We start from the raw sequence: 11,992 nt of genomic DNA, 5'->3' as shown, positions 1-11,992 counted from the left end.
ATAATTTTTAAAATTCGGTTCAAAAATTGGTTAACCGAAAATTCGGTTCGGTTAATTGATATTTTTGGTTCGGTTCAAAATCGGTTAATTTTTAAATCGGTTCGGTTTCGGTTCATGATTTTTTTCAAACCGAAAATTTGGTTCGGTTCAAAAAATGGGCAAAGCGGTTCGGTTAACCGGTTTTGAACACCCCTAGAAATGATATAATATTTTAGGGTTTAGTAATAAAATGATAATTTTAACCCTTATAATTAATATTTTTGGTTAAATTTAATAGTCCATGAGTAGGTGTTTGAGTTTTTTAAACCCCACGGATGTGTGTTTGGAAATGAACTAAACCTTGGGTGGGAATAAGTCTTTTGGCTATACAAATAATATGTACAATTATATATATATATATATATATATATATATATATATATATATATATATATATATATATATATATATATATATATGATTAAATATTATTTTAGTTCTAATTTAAAATTACTCAATCATATAGTAATATATCATTTTTTATACATGAAGTTATACATATTATTTGTATATAATGTTTGTGCATAAAACACTACTAATAAAAAACGTATATTTGGTTTATTTTAGAGGAATTTTATTTAAAATAATAGAACAATATTATATGTACAAATTTTATTTACTTACAAAAAAAAATATAAAGATGATGCATTAGTATATGATTAGACGTTATTTTATCCTTAATTCAAAATCATTCAGTCATGCGATAACATATCATCTATATATCTATTTTATATACTCAAAATATAGACATATAGTTTTATTTAAAATAATATGTTATTTTTTAAAAAGTATAATTAAAATAGTTCATCCCAAAACATTTTTTCTATTTTAAAAAATAATATTATAAGAATAAAATAATAATCTTATAAAATTTACAAAAATACAACTTCACGTCTTAACATTTTAAATGTAACAAGGATTTTATCAAGCATTTCAACTTTTCAACCTTGACTCTTTTGCTTATTAACAAACCACAACAATCTATACCCATTTCAAAAGGGTTAATTATGAGAGATGGTGAATGTAAAATAAATCTTTTAAATGAAAAAAATAAGCGTTGGGGTGAAAGTACATAAGAAGAATAGTGTGTTAAAAAAAAATATTAAAAAAGAATTTTTTTTTATATTTTATAATTTTAAAACAATATAATAATTTTAAAAAATAAAATAATTAACAATAATATAATAATTTCACTTTTTAATAAATATTATAATTCTTTTTAGGTGAATGGAAAGTGTGAATTACGTCAACAATGAATGATTAAATATTTTTGGTCAAAACACATGGTGGGAAAAGTAATTTACTCATTAGAGTATTAGATTCTAGTTCGTGAGGAAAAAGGTGGATCAAAGTATTATATTAATTTCTCAATTATTACGTCATCCGCAATAATTTGTAGGAATAGGTATCAATTATTAGTAATAGAACAGTTATTAGATTTTAAATTTTTACCTATTTGATCTTTAAAAGAATTTATTTGTCTCAAATTTATAATCTAGGACGTGCCAATTTTTTCAATAATCCTTTGAATTATGATAGAAACATATCATATATCGAGTATCATTTTATATGATACAATTTATAATATATAAAATAATAAAAATTCTAAATAACACGTAATCAATTTAAAAAATATTATAAATATCTTTAAAATTTTAAAAAATTTTATATACATTTTTATTGTATAATCATTTTTTTCCAAAGATATATCGATAATAATTTATTATATAATATTAATTTAATATACTTAATAATACATATAATTTTTTATATTATATTATAAAATATATATCATAAACCATAGATTCTGATAATCGCATATATAAATACTCCAAACAGTCACAAGAAGGTCCTCCTAATTTAATAAGAATACCCCATACAATCACAAGAAGGCCCTCGTAATTTAATAAGATTAATAAAAATTCTCCAACTGTAGCAAGAAATATTAAATAATGAACAGATAATCAAATTAGGCTGCAGTACTGAATATAAATTTCTGAGATCGTGAAAATCGGATCCTGTCTATATCGGACCCCACACTACCATTTTATTAAATAACCGAACCGGACTTAACGGGTGAATCATCTGAAGTCTCACATAATTATTAAGAAAAAAAAGATGATTATTCAACCTCCTTAATGAAGTTTTAGGCAAGCAACACGTAATCACCGACATTAAGGAAAAAAGGGGAGTCAAATTAAAGAAAATAAGTGTGAACTTAACAAAAAGTTTTGTTTCCGACGGCACCGTTTGGATAGACTTGCGTTAATAAATAATTAATATTTCAGGTAACGAAAATAAATCAAAATATTTGACTTTCGCAATGAACGCACCGCTTTTGTTGAAAAAGAGTCCATCTATTATTATTTTCTCTTTAATTGTATACTTTTAGATAAAATATAAAAATATATTACGGTTTTAAAAATTAAATCAGATTAATCGATTAAATTGTTAATCACTAGTTAAACTAATTTTGTTTTATATAAAATTAGATTTAATTTAATTAATATGAAAATTATTTTTTAAAAATTTATTATGAAATTTTAAACTTAAAATCTTATTTATCACATTTGAATATATATATATATACACACTATCAATTTAAATTTATTTTAATATTAAATAAGTTAAATTATATAATTAATAATAAAACATACAATTTTTTTAAATATTATTTTTAAATAATTAATTGATTTGATCATTAGTTAATTAACCAAATCACTGATTAAATTAGATCATTTTTTAATTAAATTAATATCCAATTCAATTCTAAAAACATGGAGTGTATGCCAATTTATATCCTCTTTTCCTTTTTTTTCCTAATATGAGAAATTTATTTATAAAAAATATTTTTAATATTTATCTTTGCAATGATTGAAAAATGATTAGGTTTCTCAATATTGTAACAATAAACCCCTTAAATTACTTATTTGTCAAAAATATGTTAAACTATGGCTTATTTGTTGATTATTTTAATAACTTTAAAACCATTGGATCATTAAAAAAATAGATGGTAATAAATTAATAAAAATAAATTAAAAAATCATAGCCCATTAAATAATGTTCAAAATACAATAAAGAATAATATTATATATACACTTTTTTTTTTTACATTATTTAGGTACACAAATAATATATTATCATACGATTATATGTTATTTTATTTTTATTTTAAACTAATCTAATCACATAATAATATATAATCTGTATATACTAAAAGTTAGAATGGAATATATCTTACTAAATCTTCTCTAAAAGAATCTTTATATCTTCTTCTTCTTCAAAAAAAGTCAAACCCTCTAAATATATTACTTCAATGGAAATTTTAGAAATAAAAAAGAAATGTTGAGAAGAAAGCAAAGCAAAAGGAGAGAAATGGAGATATAAATAGGAAGAAATAAATGAAGAGCAAAAGGGTAGTTAGGATTTTGAAGAAAAAGATGAGTGGATGAGGTGGAAGGGCCTAAAAAAGAAAACATAATAATTGAAAAATTATAAAACTCAAATAATTGGATTGGACCAAAGAACATGGATTGGAATAGATTCTTCACAAAATTTGTGACAGCTAACAAGCCCCGTTTATTTTGGTATCAAATCTTATGTTCCATTTTCACAACAAGATTCATACTGTTTTCATTTTTATTTTTCTTTTTGTTTTATTTCCACTACCACTTTTCCCCCAACTTTCTTCGCCCATTTTGTTGAAAGATATGGTCCATTAAATTAGGTTTTATTTTAGGCTAAAGTAATAATTCCAATTCGAAGAATGTTGTTTTTATAAATTCTTACTCTTTAATTTTAAAAACCTCATTTATATATTAATAGATAGTTAAGTTTGCTAGTTTTAAGAGTAAAATCGTTATTTTATTTATAATATTAAAAATATATTTCTTTTCCCCCTAAACCTAAAAAAGTAAAAATTTTTTTTCCTAAATCGAGTTTTAAAAAATTACTTCCCCCTCTGGGGTTTAACTTCAATATCCAACCACTTCTTTTAACACCATCTCTAACAATTTCTCCCTCTCAATAGTTTCTCTTCCTCCGATGGTCTGCTTCAGTGTCTTTTCTCCCTTTGGCAATCGTGCATTGCTCATTTGGGAAGAAAATTGTCTTCCCGAAAGAAGACAACTCATCTTTTTTTAGGAAGACGACCTTCTTCTTAGACAAAAACGAGATCCCTCATTTTTCCGGCTTGAATAGATGGTCGGAGGAGGGAGAGATGACAAGAGAGACATTGCAGGAGGAAGAGGAAGTATCGGGAGAGAGAGGTTGTCGAAGATGTTGTCGAAAATTGAAAATTAAACCCTAAGGGGAAAAATATTGTTTTCTTAGACTTGGGGGGGGGGGGGGGGGGGGGGAGGGGAATTGTTAGTTTTTAGGGTTTATGAGAGAAAATGAGATAAAATTTTTAAAAGTTAGAATTTCGTTAACTTTAACTGTCTATAAATAGGTAAATGAGATTTTCATAATTAAATGGTGAAAACTTGAAAAATCAACAAACTTTGGGTGGGAATTAGTTCTTTGGCGTTTATTTTACCTTGAATCTTACATCTGAAGTTCTACATTGAATCAGAATTGCAAAAGTTTTTCCTGATCCATTGAGTTAGCCCTGAGTTAGCTTTGTTTATATATATATATACACACACACACACACACACACACACATTAAAGATGATCACGAGCACCAAAAAATTATGCTAGATTAAGAAAAATGAAAATTCTCTAGCATTTGTCCAGATTGAAATGAAATATAAATAAATAATAAATTCTTTCAAATATATTGAGAACCCATTATATGAATCAATGAAATCGACGTGAAATATTTTATTGAGATGAATTTTTCATCATTTTTCTCTTGTGTTTGAGATGTCACATATGAAAGGAAAATTAAGACTTTGTTAGCATGAGTATAGCTAAAAGAAATAAGTGCTCAAACATATAGTATTATGATTTTAAATCAATAAAACAAGAATAATTTTAAATCAATAAAACAATACGTACATAATTTGTGTACATAAATAATGTGTTATTACGTGATTAATGATCTTAAACTAAATATAAAATAATACTTAATTATATGATAACACATCATCTGTATATCTAAATTTATATAAAAAAAAAAATGAACATAGAACATTTAAAACTAGAAAATTTGAAATTCTACGTGAGATGTACAACATTACTTGATTCATAGAAAAATATTTGGAAACATATCCTAAAAATTAATGATAGGAAGAAAAAAAGGGAGAAAATTTTGACTGAAGCTCAAGATAGTAAAAGCCAGTTTTGCATGATTAATCAACATAAGAATTTGTGAATCTCTTAATGAATCTACTTGACCTTAACTCAACTCTTCTCCTCATAAATGACAAGAAGATTGACACCTCAAAACTTAGAACACAAGGAACAATGAAAATTGAGAATGTTGTAAATTTAAAGCAAAAAATTTACGTTTGCCAATTTGGGTCAAGCCCAATATGGCCCGGCCCATGTCTTGTTATGGGCTCAATCGAGAAGAAAGTGGGCTATGATTTATGCTATGATAAAAATATTGATAGTGTTTCATTGTTTTTTGGATAGAGAGAAATTTTATTCAAATCAAATTATTGAATAAGATAAATCTTAAGTTCAGTGAAAAATATTATAATCACTCAATTATATAAATTAAAAATTTAATTTTGATATATTATCAAAGAAAGATTTAAACTTATATCTTTTTTTACATAAAATCTCATTTTTTACTATTAAAAATATCTCTTAAAATAGTTTAAAATGCTTTATGCAGAAAGATAAATTTGAAAAGAAATTTAAAAATTCCTAAACCATGAGAAATTGCAAATACAAATTTCAATGGCAGAAAATAAACTTCGCGTACTTGCAATTTCACTCTCATTGTTTTACTAAATTATCCCTTCTCTCCAACTCTGGAATCCCTAAAGTACCCTCCAACCAACACGTGTCACTACCAAATGACGCGTAGCTCTCACCTTACGACGATGCGAGCCCAAGAAACCGATCAAACCCCAGAATCTCTTCTTCACGGGACTCAAACCCTGAACAGAACTCAATACTTTTTCTTCAAAGTTCAAATTCCTGCTCAGAATCCAAAACCCACAATCGGGTCCCCGTTGGTTTTTCTTTTTTCGCTCAGTTTACTGGTAAAGTTTCGTTGTTAAGATTGTTTGTTTGTGTCTTTTTGAAACTTTCCAAAAATTTTTAGCCACTTTTCATATTGTTTTAATTTACGTTAAGTATGGTTTGATTAGGCTTAAATTATTCAAATTTATGTAGTTATGATGACAAATTGTGGGTTTAGTTTATTTTAATGTAAAAAAAATTTTTTGTTAGGTAATATTGATATTGCGAATTTTATTGCTTGTTTTTTCCTTGGCAATTTTGGGACAGATTGAGAAGTGGGTAATGGTTAAAAATTAAATAGAGGACAAAAATTTTGATTTTTTTCCTTTTGATGTAAATGTGTGTTTAGTTGACAGGGAATATAAACAATACATTGTTTGCCCGATTTGATGCTCATTAGTCTCAAAGTGCCCGGATTTCCAGAGATTTTTGAAGCTGAAAATGTGGATTTCTCAATAGATTTTATGACTTTGGAAAGTGAGTTTGTTGCAAAAAATGTTAGTAAAACATGGTGGACTGTATTTGTTCTATAGTAAATTGCATTGTTTCTGAATTTAAAAGGGGTGGATATGAAAGGATGTTTTTGCTGATTGATGCAGTCGAGGATGGTTGAAGGTTGCCTACTTGTAGTTGAATAAATTTATGTCTTGGAATTGGGTTGACAAGGTTGTTGTTGGCATATAGTCTTTAGGAACTACTTGGGAAACAAAAGACTAGGCTTAAGAGTTGAAGCTGTGAAAATTAAAATATGAAACAGATAACAATGTTCTGGATGGGCTCTTATCATCATTATTGCGTAAATTTATGCATGTGGTGTGGTAATTTGGTGATACTCATCTGGATACTTGATTTGACTTATGTTTGATATAATTGAAAGAAAGCTGCTTTGTATTTATTCTTTGTTGAGGGTGAGATCGGAGTTGCTGCCAAGATTTGGTGTACGTTATAGGGGATTCATCGTTAGTATGTGTGATGGAATGGAACCATAGGTTAAATTGATATTTAGACATGGAATAATGCTTAGAAAACTTGGGAAAATGCTTCTTTTGTATTGGGAATAAACTATGTGTCAGATATGTGAAATCAATAGCTAAATAGTCAACTTAGAGTCAATGTACAACCTAATAAACCTCAATAACAATTAGATTATAATATATTAAAAACTTTCCACTTTAATAAGCAAATTAAAAACTGGATCATTAACACTAATATTACCAGAGACTCTTTTCTTAGATGAAAAATGCTTTTTTTTTTTTTTCGGAAGACCAATAAATTATAGGTCTAGGCTTTCAAAGAGGATATATTTTTTCTAAATTTTATAGATGTACATTGTGCTTTGTTAGTTGATGTTCTTGAAGAATTTTTGTATTTATGTTTTAACAGAAGTTTGTGTTCTTTGCCACAGACTTAAGTGTTCTATTGAAGTTTTTCAAGTAGTAGCTTTTAATATAGCGTTTGAGTGAGCAGCATTCGATAATGGCCTTTAGATTTCTATGGTTTCAATGGTTGAATTACTAATTCTTTCCTGACATTAAGTACCCTTTTCTATTTTAAATATTATTACATTTTAGGTCAGTTTTTCTTTTCTCATTTATTTAATAGCTAAAACGCTGTTAGCTTTTTGTCCAACTGACAGAATCTTATCCATTCAACCATTCCAAATCTATATTATGTTGAATGGGATTATTTATAATCTCCAACAAAATTATGTAATTAAGAAGCTATGTTGGAATTCAATTGATTAATGTGATCAACCATTAAATCATATTTGGGGGTCAATTTTTGCTTACACTTTTTATATATTCGTTTCCCTTTTATTACAAGTGCATCTTGAGATCAAATAGAGAAATTGTTTATTTATTATTGTTGATCTATATTAATTGCCATTTGTCTGTTTAGGCACCTTAATGATGGAATCATTTTGTAAAAAGTTTAAACCAGCGCCACAAGATTTTGAACAACCACCTTTGTGATCACATGAAAGACTGAAGACAAATGTGGGAAAAGAAGTGCCAAAATTTATTTTGATTAGAAGTGATCTGAACAGAACTAATACCATGATGGGTTCTACTGACTTCATGGGCAATTCTCTTTTAGAGCCTCGTGATGATATGGAATTTGAATCACATGAAGCTGCATATTCATATTACAAAGAATATGCCAAGGCTATGGGGTTTGGCACCGCTAAATTGAGCAGTCGTCGTTCTAGGGCATCAAAGGAATTCATAGATGCAAAGTTTTCATGCATAAGATTTGGAAACAAGCAACAGTCTGATGATGCCATTAACCCACGACCATCTCCTAAAATCGGTTGCAAGGCAAGTATGCATGTGAAGAGAAGGCCAAATGGAAAGTGGTTTATATTTAACTTCATGAAGGAGCACAATCATGAGCTTTTACCAGCACAGGCACATTTTTTTCGAAGCCATAGAAATGTTGATCCACATAAGAATGATGTTAGGATAAGAAGGCGTAAGAACCTAGCTCCAGTTTCTAAACTTTTTTCTGCTTATCAAAATGTTGATTGCTTAGAGAGTTACGTAAGAAACCAACATGATAAGGGACGAAATTTGGTTTTAGATCCAGGAGATGCTCAAGTGCTTTTAGAATATTTTATGCAAATGCAAGAAGAAAATCCTAAATTCTTCTATGCAGTTGATTTAAATGAAGAGCATCGGTTAAGAAATGTATTTTGGGTTGATGCCAAAGGCATGGAAGATTATACTAATTTAATGATGTAGTTTCTTTTGACACTACATATGTCACAAATAAGTATAAAATACCTTTGGTCCTTTTTGTTGGAGTTAACCATCATATACAACCCACATTACTTGGTTGTGCATTGATTGCGGATATGACTCCTTATACCTTTGGTTGGTTATTGCAAACTTGGTATATAGCAATGGGAGAACGAGCTCCCCAAGTGATTCTCACTGATCAAAATGATGCCATTAAACCAGCTATTGCAGCAGTATTTCCAGACACACGTCATTGCTTTTGTCTATGGCATGTGTTGGAAAAGATTCCTGGGAATCTGGAGTATCTAAGCCCATGGCATGATAGTTTTATGGCAAAATTTGATAAGTGTATAAACAGATCATGGACTGAGGAACAATTTGAAAAGAGGTGGTGGAAGTTGGTTGACAAATTTCACCTCAATGAAGTGCCATGGATTCAGTCGCTCTATGAAGATCGCAAACATTGGGTTCCTACATTCATGAGAGGTATTTCTTTTGCTGCATTGTCTACTATCTCACGCTCGGAGAGTTTAAACTCTAAATTTGACAAATATGTGCATGGAGAAATGTTATTGAGAGAGTTCATCGACCAGTACAGAGTGATTATTGAGGATAGGTACGAGGAGGAAGCCAAAGCCGATTTTGATGCATGGCATGAAACACCTGAATTGAAATCTCCATCACCTTTTGAAAAGCAGATGTCCCTGGTGTACACACATGAAATTTTCAAGAAATTTCAAGTTGAGGTTTTAGGAGCAGCTGCTTGTCATCTTAAGAAAGAAAATGAAGTTGATGCAGTGACAACATATAGCGTGAAGGACATCGAAGATGATCAGAACTATATGGTGGAATGGAATCAATCCAAATCGGATCTATATTGTTCATGTCGTTCATTTGAATATAAAGGCTATCTCTGTAGACATGCTATTGTTGTTCTGCAGATGTCTGGTGTTTTCAGCATCCCATCTAAATATATATTGCAACGGTGGACAAATGCAGCTAAGAGTAAGCATGCTATCAGTGAAAGATTAGATGAGGTGCAATCCAAGGTTCGCCGTTATAATGATCTGTGCCGAAGAGCTATAATATTGGGTGAAGAAGGGTCATTATCGCAAGAGAGTTATAATATTGCACTGGGTGCCATACAAGAAGCTCTCAAGCAATGTGCAACTCTGAATAACTTAATGGAAAACAACATCAGACCTCTTGCCTCAGATATTCTTGCTTTGTGTGATGCTGAGGAAGAGAATCAATTTGGTAATATGTCTAAAGACAAGGTTTCCAATCCTTCGGTGACCTATACCAACAGAAATCCTAGCAGAGCTGAGGCAGGAAAGGGAAAGGGAAGTAATGCAAATAAAAAAGGAAAGGTTAGTGAGTTAGATGTTCATATTTTGGCTTCTCCAGCATATTAATCTTTAAATGTTTCGATATACAAATTGGGTACAAAAACTAATTGCAGTCTACTTCATTTATGTGGCAGAATACTCAATCGAGCGATATGAATGTTGAGACTCAAGATGGCTGTCACCAAATGGTTTGTCATGCTCCCAGTTCTTTATTTAAGAGATTAGCTCTTATCCTGGCATAGATTAATGAAACTTCATGATGCTGAATTCAGGATAATGTACTCTCATGCAACTTAATATTACTGTCGATTTTTGTACTAACGGAACTTTGGACATCTTAATTGGCCTGTTGGTTATATAGGTGCCTTAATTTCACTTCTGTAGAATTTAGCTTCACTGTTGATGATATGCATTTCTTTAAACATTAATACCCTTCCATACTTGCTGTTGCAGGAGCTTTCTGACATGAGGCCAACGCAGTTGCATAATTTTGTGCCAACCCAACTGCAAGTGTTACCTTCAATGTTTCACAATGTCCCCGCAACACAGTTTCACAATTTGACAGCAACACATTTGCCAGATAATCGACACCCTCGGTAACTCAAGTTTAGTTTATTCTGTAAAGATTGAGTAGACATGAAATGTTTTAGGTCTGTAGGAAGTTAAATGTACTATTTCGCAGTTTAAGAAATTCTTGCCTGTTTTTCACCCTCATCTTCGGTTATTTATCTAAGGCCATGTATTCCAGCTCTTCAAATTGTGGGGTTATTACACAACCCTGTAATTGATGTGACATTATTTGCATATTCTCTCTGCACCATCTCAATTTCTTCATTAAATAGTTTATCTTTAATCTTTCAAATACTCAACAAACCCATAATTTAACTTGGTTATTTGTCACAATGCTCGAAAATCCCTGCAGAAATTCAGGACATATAAATTATGTATAATCCATTAAGAATATCCTGGAAACTTCCAAACTCTTTCTTCTGTAGCCTTGGTTGCTAAAATCACACACAAACGAACCCTTAAATATTCCTGAGAGGCTCTTGATTGCCTGCACAAATTTCTCAAGCTGGTCATCAAATCACTGTTTAATATTAAATGGGCACCAAACATTGCCGGACTTTAAGGTGAAAGCCAGTAAATAAGACCCGAAAAAGTGAAGGCAAGGGGTATCTGCATGTTCAGTGGGCATGTTTTGTGGAAGAAGCACATGCAACATCCCAAGTATCCGGTTCATCATCTTACACGTGACAGATTATTCTAAATCCAATCATGCAACAAAAGAAAAGACATGATTTATGTTTAATTTTTTTTTTAAGTATGATTACAGAGTTAATAGCCAGCTAATTGGCAGATCCCCAGAAAAGAAAATCAAATAATTTTCTTCTGTTGTCTCACCTTTTGCAAAATCTTAACAGAAACAAATCATTTATTTTTTTTTTTTTGTAATGTATATTTGTTTATTCATTTTATCTGTTAGCTATTCAAATAATCCTGTGGATAAGTTCTAAAATTGAGTGCATTATTTTCATGGTTAAGTTTTAAAAATAAAAAAACACATCCATCTATTAAGTTTTGTAATTATTATCTACAGTATATATTATTATTTAAAAATTTTATTAAATTTTTTTTCTTTCATCTTAATTTTAAAAATTAATAATATTTTTATTTTAGTTTTTATTAAAAACTAAAAAAAAAAAATTCTTATATCTAATAAACTTA

The 11,992-nt window shown here is 29.3% G+C and overlaps 1 protein-coding gene across 1 annotated transcript; it reads left to right on the top strand.

Annotated features, from left to right (window-relative positions):
• The first annotated feature begins 5,905 nt into the window (after positions 1-5,905).
• On the top strand, positions 5,906-11,068 carry LOC123207911 (protein FAR1-RELATED SEQUENCE 4-like). Its single transcript, XM_044625413.1, is given in 5 exon segments — positions 5,906-6,197; positions 8,077-8,901; positions 8,904-10,285; positions 10,399-10,452; positions 10,718-11,068. Coding segments are annotated over 4 exon segments (2,250 nt in total). The 5' UTR covers positions 5,906-6,197; positions 8,077-8,234; the 3' UTR covers positions 10,865-11,068.
• Positions 11,069-11,992: the final 924 nt, after the last annotated feature.

Source organism: Mangifera indica, chromosome 2 (genome assembly GCF_011075055.1).
Source record: "Mangifera indica cultivar Alphonso chromosome 2, CATAS_Mindica_2.1, whole genome shotgun sequence".
Classification (NCBI taxonomy): Eukaryota; Viridiplantae; Streptophyta; class Magnoliopsida; order Sapindales; family Anacardiaceae; genus Mangifera; species Mangifera indica.
The sequence above is the reverse complement of the archived record's forward strand: the minus strand, read 5'-3'. Positions and strand labels throughout refer to the sequence as shown.